We start from the raw sequence: 20,378 nt of genomic DNA on the forward strand, positions 1-20,378 counted from the left end.
ATTCTGGTCAAGGGCATGTCCTTTGGTTGCATGCTCAAGCCTCAGCCCCAGTCAGGGTGTGTAGGGGAAGCAACTGATTGATATGCCTCTCTCACATGGATGTTTACCTCTCTCTAAGAATCATTAGAAAAATATCCTCCCACTTCCTTCCACTCTTTCTAAACATCAATGGAAAAATATCCTCAGGGGAGGATTAACAAAAAACAACAACAAATCCCTTGAAAAGATTAGAACAAAAATTATAAAAATCTAAACCAATTCTCCATTCCTGTTGTTCCTCCCGCCCAAGCATATTCTCATTATTAAAGAAGCTGAACTGTTTGAGGGGTTGGGGGATGGGTGAAAAAGGTGAAAGAGATAAATACAAATTGCCAGTTATGAAAAAGTCACAGGGTTGTAAAGTGTGGCATGTTAAATATAGTCAATAATACTATGCAGCTATGTATGGTGCCAGATGAGTACTATACTTACTGCTGGGATCACTTCATAAGGTGTGGTAGAGTTGTCTAATCAATGTGTTGTATGCCAGAAACTAATATGATATTGTATACCAACTATAATTGAAAAAAATAAAATTTAAAAATAAATAGATTAGCTAAAACTGGAAATTAAGAGAACTATGAATGGGTCTTTTTGTTGTTGTTTTTTAATCTGCTTGTCAATCCTTTGATGTAGACATTAATATCCCAACTCTAAAAAGAAAACATTGAATTTCAGATAGTTTAATTGACCTTCATAAGTTAAGGAGCTGTCTCTAAAGCCTATGACATTTTCACCTCACCACTCTGTTTCTTTGCTTCAGTGGTTCCCACATACACTTTGCGGTATTCATTGGACCCTCCGGAAGCATGCTGTCCTTAGTGTTGAGATGGCTGGGCAAAACCAACTTTGAGTTTATAAAATATTCTGTATTATAATTTCTATGTCCACTCTTAAAGCATCTAATCATTTTCTAGCATAATGCATTTGGAGATAATTATAACATTTTGTCATTTAAAAATAAATATCAAACATATAAAAAACTAGGGATATTATATAAAACTTTTACCAGACTTAGTTCCAAAATTATAAAGAAATGAAATCAGAGAATAAAACAAACACTTGTGGATATTACGGGAGGAAATGACTGCTCATTTTTTGTTCTTCAGTGATCACTCTTTGGGGAGCCATAAGATATTTCAGAAAGATAAATCTGTTATTCAACTTAATCTGCAGAAAAATAGAGAAGCTCCAGGAAAGTTATCTCGAAAGGTAAGACCTTCTGAATATTGGTTTTAATTTGCAATCTGATCATTTTAAGGACAATATTCCCATCTTTATGGATTGTTACCAATTTCTGATTATATAATGTAATTAATATATGTTCATTTGAGTATATTTATTAAAACACAATTAGTTATCTATATGCTTGTTGACAATTTGAAGTGAAGCAATTACATGAACACTTTATTGCAACCTCAGTAAAATAATAGATGTATTGGAAAAGTTTATAAGAAACTTGTTAAGGTTATCATATTCAAACCATCAATGAAGCCACTAGAAAGTGAATGTAATAGAAAATGTGAAAAGGAAATCATTAAAGGGAGAGAAGAAAAACAACTCTTTGTATTTGAAAACTGTTTATGTCTGAGTCAACACAGTTTAAATCAAGGCATATTAATATAATAATTATGAATATTAATATTAAAACTACCTAGAAAGGAATTTCTGTGCTTTAATGACACAGTTTCATGCTGTTAGATATGAATTTTATTCCCTGTGTGATGTCTTGAGTTACTTCAAACCCAAATTGCACAGTATGCAGTGAACTTTGATATGTTGGCAGTTTTTATCTGTAGAATATTCCAATTACCTGCTTTAAGCAAAAATCCCAGCACCCTGTCATTTACATCAGATAACAGATTTCCAGTGCATAGCTCTTTTTTTCCTAGTTGGAGGTGTTTCATCATAAAAAGTGTCAGATGGTACATTAGGTTGCAATGTATCTATGTGGAATATAACATAATGAGGCCAAAAGAGAGTTGTTTAGACATATCTTTTGGAACTGGTTACCTAACTCAGCCAGTGTTGACAGCTCCAGGGCTATGCATCTGAAATCTCCACAAAGGAACATTATAAAGTACAGCTAATATCCTCAATATTAATAAGCCTAAAAGTCTTCACATTGTCCTCAATGTTGACAAAAAAGCTGAAATCATCATGTTTCATTTCAACATGAAGACAGAAAATCTATGATTTTTAACTTCCACTCTTGTTTAGAAGTTGCATGTTGCTAAAAAAAAAAAAAAAGAAAAGAAAAGAAGGTGTCTCATTCGTATAAGTTCACATATCAGTAACATTTCAGTTACATGTAAATTGAGGTTTTTTCTTAAATCCCTATAACTCCATATATTTTATGTCTGGGGGTTGAACATTTCTATTACATTGAGTGTTTACGATAATTCTATATGGTAAATACTATTAAAAATAAGGAATCAATCACAGGGAGCTTGGTGATTTTCCCCAGATCATATTCATGGAGCTGGTGAGCAAAAGAGCATGGATAGGAACCCAGTCAATGAGTCTCCATAGCCCATACCTTATGCTAGCAACTTAACATACTCAAGAGTTTTAGCTGTGAGTTTCAGAACAATGGGAAAGAATTCTAGCTTTATATATTTTCTATGTTTTATTTTGTTTTCCACAACTCTATACACATGCCCCAATGTATTGAGCATAATAGGTGTTCAGTGATAATTATATTGTTTTACATGTATTAATTCACAATACTAAAGAGAAAAAAAGTAATAGTTACTATTATTTTCCTTTTTATATAAATAGAAGTACTTTAAAAGATTATTGAATGGCTTAATGTCTTACAGCAGAGCTAGTCTGGTCATAGAGCTCACTATATCTTAATGACAGCCAATATAGCATCTTTGAGTTATTGTCATCAGCATTGTTATCATATCCAGAGACAAGTGTATAGTCATTTCTGGATTTAAATTATAGTTGTCAAGACATGTCTGCTCTTCAAGCTATCATTTGGACCATAGCAGGAATTAAGTTACATGGTTCTTTTTTTTTATGCCTCAAGATTCAACTTATGAATCATTACTTCCCACAATGAATATCGCCAACTCATACTTAACTAATTTAACAACTTATAGGTAAAGAGTATAAATGCTTTTTGTCATCCACAACTTTTCATAGCAGTGACACTGTTATTTAAAAATTGGTAACATGCTTGATGGCATAGGTATCTGTACATTCACCATTCACTCATATGTACTGTGTAACTGCTGGGGAGCAGGCCCTGTACTAATGAGGAGAGTAGTGATCAAAACCAACAAAAGGTCTTAGTATCCAGGGCATTCAACTGGCTTTGACTCTCAATTAAGAGCAATGACAGCCTCCCCATAGACTATGGAAAAAGGCATTCCATGTTTCCATCTCCCCAAATTCTGGCTCTTCCAGGATATTTTTAACATCACATTCCAAGAGAGAAGACATTACATTTTATTAAAATCTACTAGAGGCCCGGTGCACAAAAATTTGTGCACTCAGGGGGTTCCCTCAGCCAGGCCTATGCCCTCTTGCAGTCTGGGACCCCTCGGAGGATGTCCACCTGCTGGCTTAGGCCCGTTCCCAGCCTCTCCTTTTTTTCTTTTTTTTTAATTCTGGGATTTATTTACCTTCTATAATTGAAACTTTGTAGCCTTGAGTGGAGCTCAGGGCCGGCCAGGGCGGATGGGAAGCTTGGCTTCCTCCATCACCAGGGGCAACCCAAGCCTCCTGCTCGCTCCAGCTCCATGGCCACAGCCGGCTGAAAGCAGGTATCTGGGGTTTATTTATCTTCTATAATTGAAACTTTGTTGCCTTGAGTGGAGCTCAGAGCCAGCCACGGCAGGTGGGAAGCTTGGCTTCCTCCATCACTGGAGCAACCAAGCCTCCTGCTTGCTCCAGCTCCGTGGCTGCCAGCTGCCATCTTGGTTGGGTTAATTTGCATATAGTAGCTCTGATTGGCTGGTGGGCATGGCTTAAGGTATAGCAAAGGTATGGTCAATTTGCATGTTTGTCTTTTATTAGTGTAGATAAGGGTTTACTTCCATGTACTATGCTAACTATACTGTATGTATAAACCTTACAATTTGTTAATTTAATAAATATTTATTGAATGTTTTTTACATGCTATGTATATGGTATTTGCCTTTGAAGATCTTATATAGTGAAGAAAAAGTTTAGTGAACCTCCTTAAAAGTTGGAATTATGTCTTAGAACACATATATGCACTGACTGTTACTCATTTGTTCATTGAACAAATAATAATTGAGCATCTACATTTCAGTACTCATTCTAGAATGTTGAGTTAACATTCTAGTAAAGAAGACAGACAATAAAGAAATATATATAAAAATTCTGATAGAAATATGTGCTTTGAAAGAAAAGATATCTATGCTTTTAGAGTCTGGAGTAGGAACCCTTTATGCAAATGAAAATAAAGGAGTAGTGCTGATAATTATTTTTATTCATACATTCTAGAGCATATAGGTTTAGCTTTTACAAGATATAAGGAGTATTAAAGTTATTAACTTGGCATCTTGTTTAAAAGCAGAGATTCTGGATTCATATTGCCAGATTAAAATCTCTGCTCTTGGACAGATCATTAAGTTCTCTGCACCTGAATTTTCTCATTTAAACGTGTGGATAATAATAGTACTTACCTAGTATGGTTACTACAGGAACTCAATTAGGAAACATAAATAAAAAGCTTAAATCAGTTCCTGCACTAAGTCAGGACTATATAAATATTAGTTGTTGATGTCATAAAATTAGGGTGTTAGGCTATATGTTATTTTAATCTTTTTCTATTAAAATCTATATGATAAGGAGATAATGAATGTTCTTTCATTATTCTATTTTTAAAGTGCTTTCAACATTTTATGTGATTTTCATAAATTTAGGTGTGAGAAAAAATTATAAACAATTATATTTTCTTTCTAGTAAAACAACATAAACTTGACTTGATAATATTTTTATATTATATTAAGAATATAATAAGTATTATAGTGATATCATTGCCTTTCAGTAGATATTTTAGAGTTCTAAAAGGCATTACAAAGCTCAGGTAATCTCAGATTCCTTTCTTATTTTAAACTTGCTTGTGCTATAATAAATTAGGGAATTTAATTCTTCTTCCACTAGAGTATTCATAAAACAAGTTGACAGTCTTTAGAAATCATTCTAGATTTTCAACTGTCGAAATCCTCATATTGATGTAATGTGAATGATTGAGACTTTTCTAAAAAAAAATTTATTCTCCCTCTTTCTCTCTTAAATTTGATCAAAACTATTACCGGCATAGTAGATATTAATCATAAATTCAAGATCTCTTTCTAGCTCAAGGAAATATTCACATAGCATTTACAGCAAAAGATTTTTGTGTTAAAAAAGTGCTTTAGCTTTCCCCTTAAGATGAAGGTATGGCCTTCAGTTTTGGAGTAAAGTACATCATATATTCCATGGACAACTGCTTAAATTTTCCTCCAACTTTTCGAGATGCTTTAAATTAAAAGTTTCTCTTGTAAATTACAGTATTACAAAGGTCACCCTACACACACACACACACACACACAAACACACACACACACACACACACAATCATCTCTGGAAGCCAAGTTAAGTCGTTATAAAATAAATAGTATGCTATACAGAAAGATGCAAATAAATCATGTTACTTATATGCTTGTTTTGATTTTAACTTCTGAAAGAATTCAAGTGCCAAATATTACAGTTCAGATCTCACTCTCTCTTTCTTGGCTCCAGTTTTAACTTTTTATTTTGCCTCCCCTGTCACTGTCCTTTCCATATATGAAGTTTCGATTTTGCTATTGCAGAAAAAAAAATGTCTTTTACATTATCACACTTTCAAATGTACTCATCCCACTGACTCTAGATGTAAATTTATAGAAAGTAAACCTCATGTTTTCAATTTCCTTAGCATTTTTAAAAAGTGTTTTTTAATAGCATGAACTCAATATATTTATTATTGTGATAAACTGATTCTATCCATGTAACTTAGCTTCCTTCTTCCTCCTAAAACAACCCTATAAAAAAATTAATTTACCTTTAACCTTAAGCCATATACAGGTTTTCCTTCTGTCAAAAGCTCCGATTGGCAGTTTTTAAAATAGATTGTGTGTGTATTGACATACAAGACTACATGCACCCCAACATTAGGGAACTCACTCAGCTCCCAAACTTAATGCCACCGTGTGGTGAAATAGTGTAATTGATGGCATATATTGCATTCTCTGCAGACTTGTGTAGGGTTTTCATGAACACCCTTGTAGAGAAGTGCTCAAGGAGTTCTGGTGTGAACGTGGGAGCACAGGCACATGGATCATAGGACTGATATTTTACATGGGTAGTTCCTGCTCATCTCAGGGGAATGATCATAATGCCACCTGATAACTCCTGGCATTTATATCTATCGGCAGTTTTAAATCATTTGCACAATTAAATGTTCATGAAATGCAATGTTCTCTACTGTTTGGCAGCAAGATGTGGTAAAGCTAAAAATGGAGGTGTTCGTTCTGTGTCTGTGGCCAATCTGGCAAGCCGTCGGGTCTTACACCTCCATGGCATCTGTGGCCTAAGTGCCAAGAAGATGCACACGTGTGTGCGAGGTGTCTAAAGCTGCCTTCCATGCAGGATAAATTAATGTTTGGCCTTGGGGATATTGGGATGTCCTTCAATTGTCGTTGAGGTTTCTCTCCAACTAAAGCAGGCTCTCTGTTTTACTTTTTAAAGAATGCTTATACAGTTAAGGACAGTCTTGTAAGGTCTTTAAAACAAAGTATTAAGATGATGAATGAGGGTTATCAAAGAGGTGAATTAAATGACAGCAGGAAGTTACAGGGCTATTTTTATCTGGTACTCATTCCTATTCACTCTATAAATATTAATATATTCTGCTGTCTACAGCATGAAGATGACCACAGTCCATTTTTTCTGAACCAACTTCTTGAATTTATGCACATTTGGAAAATATCCAGGTAAGACATTTTATTGCTGTGCCAAGACTACCTTCTGACTGAGTCCTCAAGTGCCAAATCACAATGTTTCTCAGGGGGTTGTAAAAACCATTCTTTCACTAGTACCTCAGAAGCATTGTACTTTTAATAGATACCTCCTTTTGGCAAATTCTGTTAATAATTAGCTATTCCTCACAGCTATTCAGATTCATTTGAAGAGCTTCTAACACCTTCCAGAACAATCTAACATTCATTTTTAAAATATCTCTGCTACCACTTATTACATTTTCAATAATTTTTTTCACATTCATCTTGTGAATTTGAGCTTGCACATGTCACAAATCTCTGTATAATGGCATTGCCATACTTTGAAAGTCACCATCTCCTGCTTTAAATCCCTTTCTGGAAATCTCTGAAAATACATAGTATGTCACAAAGGAATGTGGACTCAAATTGGAAAACTCAAGTGGTAACGAATGAACATATCTTAATTGATTCTAATATTTTAATGTATGCATGTATTATTTGAAAAATTAGACCTAACTCAGAAACTAACTTTGGAGAAGATGCCAGTGGTACAGCATGAGTTTATCTGGAATGAATGCTTTTCTAAGTTGAATGAGCAGATAATGGAGTGTGCGAGGTATAGTCCTTAAATCTCTAAAGAAAAGTCTGCTGTAAAAATAAGATGAGTTAAAATTGATTTTAGTAACTATCACTCCATGGCATTCTTATCCGTTTTGCATACATTCTCTCATGTGATTCTGCAGTTCAGGAATTTGAAGTTAAATAACTTAACAGGCCCAAAATCACTTATTTCATTAGTGGCAGGGCTGAAATCAATACTGTCTGAAATTTGCAAAGGCCATATTCTTTTATTAAACTATTCTGTCTTTCCATGGGTGCCTCTCCTTTTTCTGCCAAAATATCCAGCCTAACACCCCATGATTACATAGAATGAGTAGGATTATAGAGGACTTCCCACAGGTGTCCTGTGAAGCCCATGGCACAGTCTCTGTGGTCACCTGGGCTGAGTGTGTCCCTTCTGTTGGAGTTGAGTCTTGATTGCTGTTGACATGTCAATGGAAGAGACTGACCCGCTGGCCTTGACTACAGTGAAGGAGCTGTTGTGCAGGGTTGACCCTACAGAGCAGGATTCACTTTAACAGTGCTCTGGGACCTGCCCAGTCTGCCCTATGGGTGTGTCATTCATTGAGGTAGTTGGGTAGTACTCAGGTATGGTCAGAAGCTGGCCACCGGGTGTATTGGTTCTGGGCCTCCTGAGTGGAGTGTGGTGCAGGCCAAGGTCAGCCATTGCCTGCATCCTGGGGTCACTTGGTGTGGGCTACAGAGTGATCTGGAGTTATCCTTTTAAAAGCTAGTTTGCTACAGAATCAAGAGAACTCGCGATAAATGTGCTAAAGTTAATATAGTTTCCCACACAATTTTAAGCAAAGTTTTTTTTTTCTTTCCAGACAGTGCCTCTCAACAATAATCAAAAAATATGACTCCCACCTGAAATACCTATTGAAAACCCAGGTATCAACTTTTGTTAATTTATCTATCAATTCAATAAGCATTTATTTGCCGGGAGCCGGTCCATCCTTGCTGTTTCAAGGGACCTGGCATATATGGCATACGGTTCTTAATATGTTTGCTCACCTTCTTGGCGCTGTGTTTTAACCAAAGTCACCTCTCCGAGAAAGGTTGAATCCCCAGGTAGGGATTTTCCCCTGAAGTTAGGGAGGGAATAAAACCCCTCAACTAAGTGCCAGGCGGTTAATTAATCCCTTTAACTACGAACAATCATGCTTAAACTACATAATCTTTTCTCCCTGGAATGGAGATAAGAAACGCCCTAACCTTTGTAATAGAGATTGATAGGATTGAATCAACTGGTATAAATACAGTTGTAACAAGACAGAAAGAGTCAGAACTAAGGAGACAGGGCTTGGAAGACAGGACCAAGAGAGACAGAGCCTAGGCACAGAACCTACACAGAACGTTCTCTAGAGACAGAAGAACTTCGCTGGAGAGAGCATGCTGGAGGATCCTGGAGAGGGACTGGCCTCGGAGCCTAGAGACAGAGCCTAGCGGGAGAACATGGCAAGGGATCCTGGACTGAACCTGACTACAGAGATTGGCAGGAGAACCTGACTGGAACCTGGACACTGAACCTGACTGGAGAGCCTGGACAGAACCTGGCTGGAGAACCTAGCGAGGGAACATGGCTACAGAACCTCTCTGGAGATCGAGACCAGAACTTGGCTGGAGATCCAGGCTAGAGATCTTGGCTAGGCTGCTGATCAACTGAACGCTGTCTCCGTGTCATTCCTTCTTCGCTGACTCCGTCCACACCTTTGGGGACCCCTGGACCTGCTGGGGCTGGACCCCGGCATCTGGCGCCCGAACAGGGACCCCTAGGTAAGCGCCCCACATTCGGGACGGATCGGACTCCACCGTAGGAAGAGGGTGGATAGTCTTCGCCGACTCCATCCACACCTTTGGGAACCCCTGGAACAGGATTCCCTTAGGTAAGCCGCCCCATTGAGAACCTCCACACTCGGGACGGATAGGACTCCACCATAGGAAGAGGGTGGATAGTCTTCGCTGACTCCGTCCACACCTTTGGGAACCCCTGGAACAGGATTCCCTTAGGTAAGCCGCCCCATTGAGAACCTCCACACTCGGGATGGATAGGACTCCACCATAGGAAGAGGGTGGATAGTCTTCGCCGACTCCGTCCACACCTTTGGGAACCCCTGGAACAGGATTCCCTTAGGTAAGCCCCCCCCCCCCCATTGAGAACCCCACACTCGGGACGGATAGGACTCCACCAGGGTGCTACAGACCCCCCTATAGAGGATAAGTAGGGTAAGAAGGTGGATAGTACAGAACTTAGATTGAGAAGATGTGCCATACTGAGTCCAAAGAAAGAAGACTCTGTATTGATCTTTAGATTAAGAAGATGTGCCATACTGAGTCTAAAGAAAAAAGACTCCGTATTGATCTTTTAACATATATGCTTGTTAGCAGAGGAATTAAGGTTACTCCCAGTCAGACAGAACATTTTATACAAGAAATACGTCCATGCTTTTCTGAGGAAGGAAAGGTGCCGGAAAGGTAAATGTAGAGGCATGGGAGAAGGTAGGCCCAAGGAGCCTTATCCTTAACCCCACTGCAGCCTTTCCACCCCGGGAAAGTGCAGGATTGGCAAGCTCTCCCTGGGGTGATAGATCAGGACTCAGGTAATAGCAGAAAGCGCCAATCCTACTCTTAAAATGGATACAAGAGAGCATTTCAGGGTTTTTCTTTTTAATGCTTGCTTTTAAAAAATAAAAAAGGGGGAATTTGCCGGGAGCCGGTCCATCCTTGCTGTTTCAAGGGACCTGGCATATATGGCATACGGTTCTTAATATGTTTGCTCACCTTCTTGGCGCTGTGTTTTAACCAAAGTCACCTCTCCGAGAAAGGTTGAATCCCCAGGTAGGGATTTTCCCCTGAAGTTAGGGAGGGAATAAAACCCCTCAACTAAGTGCCAGGCGGGTAATTAATCCCTTTAACTACGAACAATCATGCTTAAACTACATAATCTTTTCTCCCTGGAATGGAGATAAGAAACGCCCTAACCTTTGTAATAGAGATTGATAGGATTGAATCAACTGGTATAAATACAGTTGTAACAAGACAGAAAGAGTCAGAACTAAGGAGACAGGGCTTGGAAGACAGGACCAAGAGAGACAGAGCCTAGGCACAGAACCTACACAGAACGTTCTCTAGAGACAGAAGAACTTCGCTGGAGAGAGCATGCTGGAGGATCCTGGAGAGGGACTGGCCTCGGAGCCTAGAGACAGAGCCTAGCGGGAGAACATGGCAAGGGATCCTGGACTGAACCTGACTACAGAGATTGGCAGGAGAACCTGACTGGAACCTGGACACTGAACCTGACTGGAGAGCCTGGACAGAACCTGGCTGGAGAACCTAGCGAGGGAACATGGCTACAGAACCTCTCTGGAGATCGAGACCAGAACTTGGCTGGAGATCCAGGCTAGAGATCTTGGCTAGGCTGCTGATCAACTGAACGCTGTCTCCGTGTCATTCCTTCTTCGTTGACTCCGTCCACACCTTTGGGGACCCCTGGACCTGCTGGGGCTGGACCCCGGCATTTATTAAGCATCCACCCTTTTTCTAAAACTTTGCAAGTTTATTAAGATATGAAGATGAATAAAACGGAGTATCTACACTTGAATGGCTTCCATTCTATCAGGATAAAACAGACAAGTAAATAGATGTGTGTAATGAAATATCATTGGTCCCATGAATGACCTATGTGTATACAGGACACATGAAAGGGGTTTATCAATTTTGCTTATTTGATCTAAATGTTGAAAAATGAGTCAAAGAAAGAGCATGGTGAAGGAAGGTAGGAAGTAGGCATAAATTTCAGCAAAGAAGAACATGAACAAAAGCCTGGTGTGCTTAGGAAACTGTATGAAACTTGCAATGGCTACAATTAGGTTTTAAGGTGATAGCCTGGAAAGAGACCAGATGAAAGGGGCAAATAGGGGCCAAATTATATAAGATCTTAAGGACATTTTTGACAAGTTAAATATTTTCTAATTTATCAGGTGATGGCATGGAGGCAATATGCAGAGCAGTAGGATGACAGATGAGTGATTAGAGGGGCATTTAATTAGACCAGATGATGAGGGCATTGACAAAAGCTCCACTATAAGGATGGATAGGAGGGAACAGATTCATAACAAGTGAAAATGTGTAATTTACATGAAAGACTATGAGTAACAAAATAACAGGTTGTCTAAAATACCTCCAGATTCCTGGCTGTTAACAGACTGCATGAGGAGATCAATTCACTAAAATAGTGAGGAGAAGAGTTAGCTTGGCATGGGAAATTGATGGATTCAGTACAAGACTACTGAGATTTGGTCATGAACTGGGCCAACTTGTAATCACCATTAGGCAGATCATTTCTTATAGCTTGTTCTTCTAAGGAAGGTTAACCTTCCACAGATAAAACATTCTATCATTTCAAAAAAATTGTATAAGAGGATGTTTTTAAAACAAGTGAGGGCTACTTTTTCATTAAATAATTTGACTCCTGATATATAAGAAGTAACTACTTCTTATATTAATGGACAGTAAAGGTTTATAAAAATAATAAATTATATTTCTTGATATAGATACCAAATTCAAGTGTGAATTTCACATAGGTATTTAAAGATACGGTGATGAGAAATACATAGCAGATATTCCTTCCCCAAGAATAATCCCCTCACTCTAATTCCATTTTTCTTTCTTGAGCCTGGCCTGAATCTGGAAATTTGAAATGTGGAATATGAGAGTAATTCAAAATTAGATTGTTTTAAGTCTCATAAATGTGTCATAATTAGTACTTCTTTCAGCTTTCTTCTTCACCTTTGATATAGTCATTCTTCACCTTTGTGATAGTGTAGAATTTGAAATTTACCATGTACCCAGAACAGATTATGAGTTTATTCCCAGATCATTTATGTATCTTGACTACATGTTGATAGACTTTTGAGGTTATGATAAACTACTTAGAGATGAATTTTAATGATCAAAATGTCAAATGTCTCTGTGCTATTCATGCATCATAGATGTCTTTTTACATACACATACACAAACCCATACATACATGAATTATTAAGAATCTGTTAACAGTTCTTATTTTCCAAATACAGAGGTTTGCTCATATTACTCATATATGAAGAACCCAATATATTTCCACTTTGAAAGAAACCATTGACCATTGTAAATTTTTAAAATATGACTTAAAACTTGGCAAAACATCAAAGAAGTGGTGTCTTTATATTATTACTGGCAAATAGTTATCATCATCCACATCTGAATTATTTTATACGTAGGCCACAGTGTCTGAGATTTTCCAGATGAACTCTATGTGAAACAATGAGCTTTTTAATGAAATTCTAAAGCAGAATCAATAGTAAATATCTGAGAAGTGAAGATAGACTGTGATATCATCAATTCACAATTTTGCACTTTCCATTTATTTGACAAGTGAATTAAGTAGCATTTCATCAATGTCAAAAACAGTATTGAGTTGAAAAAGAACATGTTTTTATATTTCCCAAACTTAGCTTATTACACATAATTTGAAAAATTAAAAAATATACAAACTGAGTATATATTACTTAATATCAATATGTAGATATTTTAAGTTTCCAAATATTTTCTTTCTTTAGCAATGGTTACTTAACATTTTTTAGTGTTTTTTTTTGTTGTTGTTGTTGTTAATCCTCATCTGAGGATACTTTTCAATTGATTTTTATTGAGATTGAAGGGGAGGGGGAAAGACAGAGAGGGAAACATGATGTGAGAGAGACACATTGATTGGTTACTTCTGCATGCAGCGAACCTGCAAATGAGAATGTACTCTTGACCAGAATCAAACCCAGGACCCTTCAGTCTGCGGGCTGACATGCTATCCACTGAGCCAAACCAGCTATGCAGTTAATTAATGTATTTTGAACTTGGCTTATTTCAGATTGGGCATTTTGAAAGAACTTTTCCCTAACCTATTGTTTAATGCAAACTACTAAACTATTTAGTCACTAGGATAAGGAGAAACGGAAGTCAGAACCATGCTCTGAAATTGCTGAGGTTTTATTTGGAGGGACAGTAGGGTCACATAAATAACATACATAAACAGGTATTTATACAGAGCAAAGCAGTGGAAAGCCAGACTTCACTCTGGGTGAAAGAATTAGCCTCTGATGCAAAGTTGCTTCTTCCTAGTAGAATCCAATATGTGGTCTCCAACATTTTTTATTAAAATGTCAATTAGGATTTTTAGAGAAAGTCAGCAATTCCTATTACTGATGACAAACTTTTACTAGAATTTAGTATCTTGTGAACTAATTGTAAGCTAGAGGGATCTGTATTGAGAAATATATATTCATGCTCCAAAATGTGACTTGGCTTCATCAAACATCTACCTGGTCTAAAAAGAACTAAAACCCCTTACCGCCTAGCCCGGGACTCAGAGATTTTACCAAGTAGATAAATAACCAGAAGAATATATGGTCGTGAGGATGGCAGAATATTACTTAGCTCACACTTTTCCCTTCCCAGGGCCCAAATCCAACTGTATTCAGCCACTAGATAGAGGCTAAACATTCCATATAGAAGTAGAAAGAAAGGGGGTGCATAAGGATTTTATACATTTAGCATTTTCAGAATGGAAACTCTTATAGTAACAAGCAGATCTGTTGTTGGATATTTAAAAGTTCCAGTTTGACACAGAATTTAAACAGAGTGACTGCAAAAGACTGAATTTAGGAGCAGAGATTCCAAAGTCAGATAGATGTATATGCCAACCCTCTGCCCACTCTGGAAGTTTTTATTTAACCTTCCTAGAGTTCATATTATATTCATCACTAAAGTTCATATAGTAAAATGTAATATGATGATATTTATAAAGTTAATGAAACCATGGATGTAATATGCTTAATACAATATAGTATCTGGAATATAAAAAGTATTCAGCCCTAACTGGTTTGGCTCAGTGGATAGAGCGTTGGCCTGCGGACTGAAGGGTCCTGGGTTTGATTCTGGTCAAGGGCATGTACCTTGGTTGCAGGCACATCCCCAGTAGGAGGTGTGCAGGAGGCAGCTGATCGATGTTTCTCTCTCATCGATGTTTCTAGCTCTCTATTCTTCTCCCTTCCTCTCTGTAAAATCAATAAAATATATTTTTAAAAAAAGTATTCAAGGAAAGGTAAGTACAAGTGCTAGTTTATTGCTATTAGAGTTACAATTTTTTAATATATATTTTTATTGATTTCAGAGAGGAAGGGAAAGGGAGAGAGAGAGAGAGAAAGAGATAGAAACATCAATGATGAGAGAGAATCATGGATCAGCTGCCTCCTACATGCCCTTCTTACTTTTAACACTTTGCAGAGGACTGTATCCTTTGTAGAGGATTCAAAAGAAAAATGTTGCAAAACTCATTTGCATAGAATATAAGAAAATGTGAAAATTAAGCAAAAAAAAAAAGATCATTTAAAAATAGGATAAAATAAATAGGTAACAAGGACCAGTTGTAACATTACAAAAGGAGAAGTCAACAAGAGGAAGAGGTAAAGTCAAAAGAAACATAAAACACAGTTGCAGAATTGGAACCGATCTTAATAAAAACAAAGGGCATATTGAAACTACTGAAAGTCCGCCCTCTTATGTATTGAACATTCCAGACTTGAAGAAAAACAAAAATGAAAAATTGAAAGTAAATCTTCAACAAGAAAGGTAATCACTAGCCAACATAATTTGTATTCCTAGTGAGAAAGAGAGCATTGAAGGATTTTGTCAAAGAAATAACATGATCTGACATTTGATTTGAAATTTGTGCAGTGAATTATGTACTACAGAGAGGACATATAATAAGATGTATACAAACTAAAGAAGAAGAATAGAGCAGACACTTATATTAAACGTTAAGTTTAGGAACAGCCGGCCAGTGTGGCTCAGTCGTTGAAAATTGACCTATGAACCGGGAGGTCATGGTTTGATTGCCAGCCAGGGCACATGCCTGGGTTGTGGGCTCTATCCCCAATGAGGGGCATGCCGGAGGAAACTGATCAATGATTCTATCTCATCATTGATGTTTCTATTTCTCTCTCCTTACCCTTCCTCTCTCTGAATCAATAAAAACATATCTTAAAAAAAAGTTTAGGAACAAAATATTGACAGTGTCATAGGATCTGCCTGCGTGCCATTTCATATCTCTTTTTCTCTGCATAAGAGTTGCCCTTTCGTGGAAAGTATTCTGTCACTTTTAATTACCATTTCACTACCAAAGTGTACATCCATTAGCAATATAAGGTTTTAGTTTCCTTTCAATGTCTATCTAAATGGAGTCAAACTCTATACACTTTTTGAGCTATGTATCTTTTCACTCAATATAGTTTTTGAGATTTATCCACCTTGTTCCCTATGGTTTTGATTTGTATTTTCATTGCTGTATAGTAGTATTCAACAGGAGAAGTGAACCTCAATCTACTTATATATTCTATTACTTATGTTACTAGTAGCTCTGCGCATGAATCCGTGCGCAAGTAGCTCGCTGCTGCTTGCCTTAGCTGGCCACCCCACCCACAGCCACTGGTAGCTCTCCAATGCTCATAGCTTGTTGCCCTGCCGCCCTCCTGTAGCTCTCCACTCACTGCCCCGCCCTCCTGTAGCTCTCTGGCTGCTGCTGCTTGTAGATCAGTCATGATGTTATAGCGCCCTGGCTAATTTGCATATTCCTCTATTATTATATTAAATTGTTAACATAAATATATTATTATTATTTATTTAAAATTAAATTTATTTGGGTGACATTTCAACAGCCCCTGTTTGCCTAAGCCTCAATATGTTTGTCTCTCCTCCAGCGTGCTTTGTTCTTGTTTATTGCTATTAAAAATAGATTCATTTTTTTTTGTAGTAGGTTAAAGGGAGTTTTTTGTTGTAATGGTCAACCACAACCCTAGGCAGACTTCATTCTTAAGCCTCAAAATTGGAACTTTATGAGAATCCCTGCCTCCTCCCCACCACACACACATGTGCCTTTTATTTGCAGTCTTATACAGGAGAGTTTTCCTCACCTCCTTCCAGTGGTGCCTGATCTCTGATTGGTATCCATATAGGATCCAGGAATCAAGACAGTCTCCTACCCCTTCCAGGAGCAAAAGGTTGTTGTTTCTATTATTCTCTCATTAGCAAAGGATCCTCAGCCATGTCTACCTCTTCCTCAGAGGCACACTGCTTTTTTTTTTCTCTTCCTCTCCCCACAAAGCAAGACTAAGTTAATAATGAAGTAGATCCTCTGGCAGCTGTGCCAGGATGGTTCATAGTGAGGTCACACATAAATAAAACAGCTGGCTTTTTTCATGGGAATTACTCATAAGTTATTCTTTCCCATGTTATAATTGAGTGGTTGTATTTTCTTAATCTGTGAACAACAAAATGTATCCCAATTAAACCACATCTTCTTACTTTAAGCTCATTCATTGAGTATGTTAACAGTTTTGGAATTCTGATTGTATCTTTCAGAGTATTAAGTAGCTATTCTTCCTAGTTTTCTGTCATTCATTTTCAGTGTTTATAAAGTCATAGATAAGGGAGACTGGCAACATGTAAAAAAATGTTTTTCCACAAAATAAACAAAAATGGTATTTCTTAATATAATATCCATTTTGTGTACAAGTATTGATAATGTTTTGATAAGGGAATGATCCAGAATTATCAGAGTTAAAATCTTTTAGGGGAGTTGGGAATCCATATATCTGCGTGAAAACAGAAAGGAAAAATATTTTCCCACGTGTTTTGAATAAACTGTCCTAATCCTCCATTGAAATTACTGTGATGCTGGTGACTAAGTTGACATGTTTTAAAAAGCCACCATCATTAATGATATAGACAGAGTACATAAAAATATTGTAGAGAGAAAGGTGAATTAACACAGAATTAATGAAGAAAATATTTCTTAACATTGTTACTGGTAATAGACAGAAAAGAATAACACCAAAAGAGAACAGATTTTTAAAAAATGAAAGTTAATTTAAGAAAATGTGAAAAATGAGAAATAAAAAGACTAATGAAAGGCTCTTAGAAGTGTGACCATAAAAATCTGTGTATAACTGTCTTTAGTGCAGCCAGCAATTTTGATTTTACAAAGAGTTTGTCACTACTGTAGACTATATTTGTCATTGGTAATTTTTTGAAACATCAATTGTTTGAAGAATAGTATAATCTAACTAGAGGCCCGGTGCACGAAATTCGTGCACTGGAGGCAGGGGGCCCCTCAGCCTGGCCTGTGCCCTCTTGCAATCCGGGACCCCTTCTTGCAGTCGGATACCCTTGCTACTTGTCGCCCGCCTGCTCGCTGCTCCTTACCTCTGGGCTCACTGCTCCTTAGCGTTGCCGCGGAGGCAGGAGAGGCTCCCGCTACTGCTGCTGCGCTTGCCAGCCTGAGCCCGGCTTCTGGCCGAGCAGCGCTGCCCCTGTGGGAGTGCACTGACCACTAGGGGACAGTTCCTGCATTGAGCATTTACCCCCTGGTGGTCAGTGCACATCATAGCGACCAGTCATTCTGGTCATTCCACCATAATGGTCACTTAGGCTTTTATTATATAGATGATTATCAAACAATCCAGCACCAAACTTCTTTGTCCCAAGTTTGTTCTGAACACTGAATATGATTTTTAATAATTTTGCCCTCCTGTACACTGGTTACAAAACAGATGCATTCTAAAACTGTTCATGGGTCTGCTGTCAGTTGCCTTGTTTTCAAAGGATTTTGCATAAACCAAACATACTCTGTCTCTCCCTCCCTTCCTCTTCTTCTCTTCCTCCTTGCCATCTCCCCCCTCCCTCTCTCCAACTTTAAGATAACTAGAGGCCTGGTGCACAGACTTGTGCACATTGAAAGGAAATTAATTAGAAGGTGACCGGCAGGGCAGGACTGGGCAAGACAGGCTGGTCTTGCCCTGGAGCCAACCTCCCACGGTCCCTCCCCAGCCAGCCACACCTGGGGTGGTGCCGCGGCTTGAAGGGTGTCTGTGGAGTGAGCAGGGCCCCTCCGGCAGTTGGGGTCCCTTGGCCTGGCCTGTGAGGATCGGGCCAAAACTGGCTTTCCAATGTCCCCTGCGGAGTCCCGGAGTGCGAGAGGACACTCTGCAAAGTTGCTGTCACTCATCAGCTTCTATGTTGAGCGTCCGCCCCTGGTGGTCAGTGCACATCATACCTATTGGCCAGTCGGCCAGTCGGCCAGTTGCTTAGCCTTTTATATATATAGATGTTAAACTAGAGTTAGAGATGATACATATAATCTTAATAGTCCTACTTTTGAGCATTTGCTCAATGAAAATTGTAGCTCAGGCCATAGGATAACCAGTCTTGAAAATCTTCTCTGTGCATAGGAGCAACCGTATTTTATTCCATGTCCTCTTCATGAAAAGAGAAGTAGTGTAAAGATAAATCAGTGTCCTCTCAATTTCAATAAACTATAAGATACGACTCTTTTCACCTACAGCAAAATGTGGAAAGTATTACTGAAGAAGTTAAAAATATATGCAGTGTTCTGGGATGTGTGGAGACCAAGCAAATTACAGATGCCATAAATAAACTAAATCTAATTCTTCAGAGAAAATCAGAGGTAAATATATTCATCTATTACACAGCAATTATTTTAAACCTGAGTTCAATAATTAAGGAGAGTGAAAGACTGGACTAACTAACTGTGTGTGTGTGTTTGTGTGTGTGTGTGTGCGCGTGTGTGCGCAAGTATATTTCCATCATTTGGGAACCATCAAAAAAACTCTATTATACAAAGGAATTTAATTAAATTAAAAGAAATCTCTTACACCTTTGAAGTTTGTAGTAACAATATTACTTCCAAGTAAGACTGAAATCAATCCTACAATCTATCTAGATCTAGATGAATATGCTTATGTGATAATATTTACAGGCCAGTGTTTGTACAGACTGTTAATGGCTCTCACATGCACCAGTGTATACAGGAATGAGTGTCCATGAATGCATGGTTAAGCACTTATGTAGAAAAGATGTCAGTTTTTGTGACTTGTTTTGCTGAATTTGCAATGCACATTACTTCTATGATCCAACAACCTGCAATGATTTCCTGGCTTTTTTCAGTTAAAAAAATGAATATTACATGATTTCCTTTTTTAAGCTCAAAAATCTGATGTGTGATTAGTACCCAAGAAAAAGAATAGGAAATCTGGTTTGATGAATTCAATCTTATTATTAGTTTAGCAAGGGATTAAGCAGAAAGATAATGCGGAGTGTGATGATTATGATAATAAAAATAATAATAACAAGTCCCTGGTAGTACATTGCAATAATAAAATAGTTTCTCTAAAATATTATTTAACTTAGGTTTTATTTTATTGCAGTTCTTCCTCATAGCAATGCTGCAGAGTAGGTATTTTAATGCTCATTTCATTATTAAAATGAAAAGCCTACACGGCTTGTGTATAGATCATTAATAGGGATTTGAACCCAGGCCTCTATACACATTCCAGTGTACGGGAAACTTCTTAAGAGAAAGATTACAGTGGGGCCTTGACTTACGAGTGTCCCAACTAAAGAGTTTTTTGAGATATGAGCCATCTCTCGGCCGATTTTTTGCTTTGAGTTGCGAGCTAAAATTTGGGTTACGAGCCAGCTTCAGATGCCCCACCCCTAGTTGGTGCAGCGAACGTCACAGTGAACGCCACAACATCAGCCCATCATCACGTGTCTCACTCGTTCACTTTTTGATTTGACATACGAGTAATTTGAGTTACGAGCTCCATC

General features: G+C 37.9%; 1 protein-coding gene across 1 annotated transcript in view; it reads left to right on the plus strand.

The window, feature by feature from the left end:
- PIK3C2G (phosphatidylinositol-4-phosphate 3-kinase catalytic subunit type 2 gamma) overlaps positions 1-20,378 on the plus strand; it is a 274,899-nt gene that overhangs the window by 45,654 nt on the left and 208,867 nt on the right. The window contains exons 6-9 of the mRNA XM_059682311.1: positions 1,149-1,251; positions 6,967-7,037; positions 8,492-8,555; positions 19,093-19,215. Of these exons, the coding sequence (XP_059538294.1) occupies positions 1,149-1,251; positions 6,967-7,037; positions 8,492-8,555; positions 19,093-19,215 (361 nt within the window). The remainder of the gene's footprint in view (positions 1-1,148; positions 1,252-6,966; positions 7,038-8,491; positions 8,556-19,092; positions 19,216-20,378) is intronic.

This window comes from Myotis daubentonii, chromosome 2 (assembly GCF_963259705.1).
Source record: "Myotis daubentonii chromosome 2, mMyoDau2.1, whole genome shotgun sequence".
Taxonomy (NCBI): domain Eukaryota; kingdom Metazoa; phylum Chordata; class Mammalia; order Chiroptera; family Vespertilionidae; genus Myotis; species Myotis daubentonii.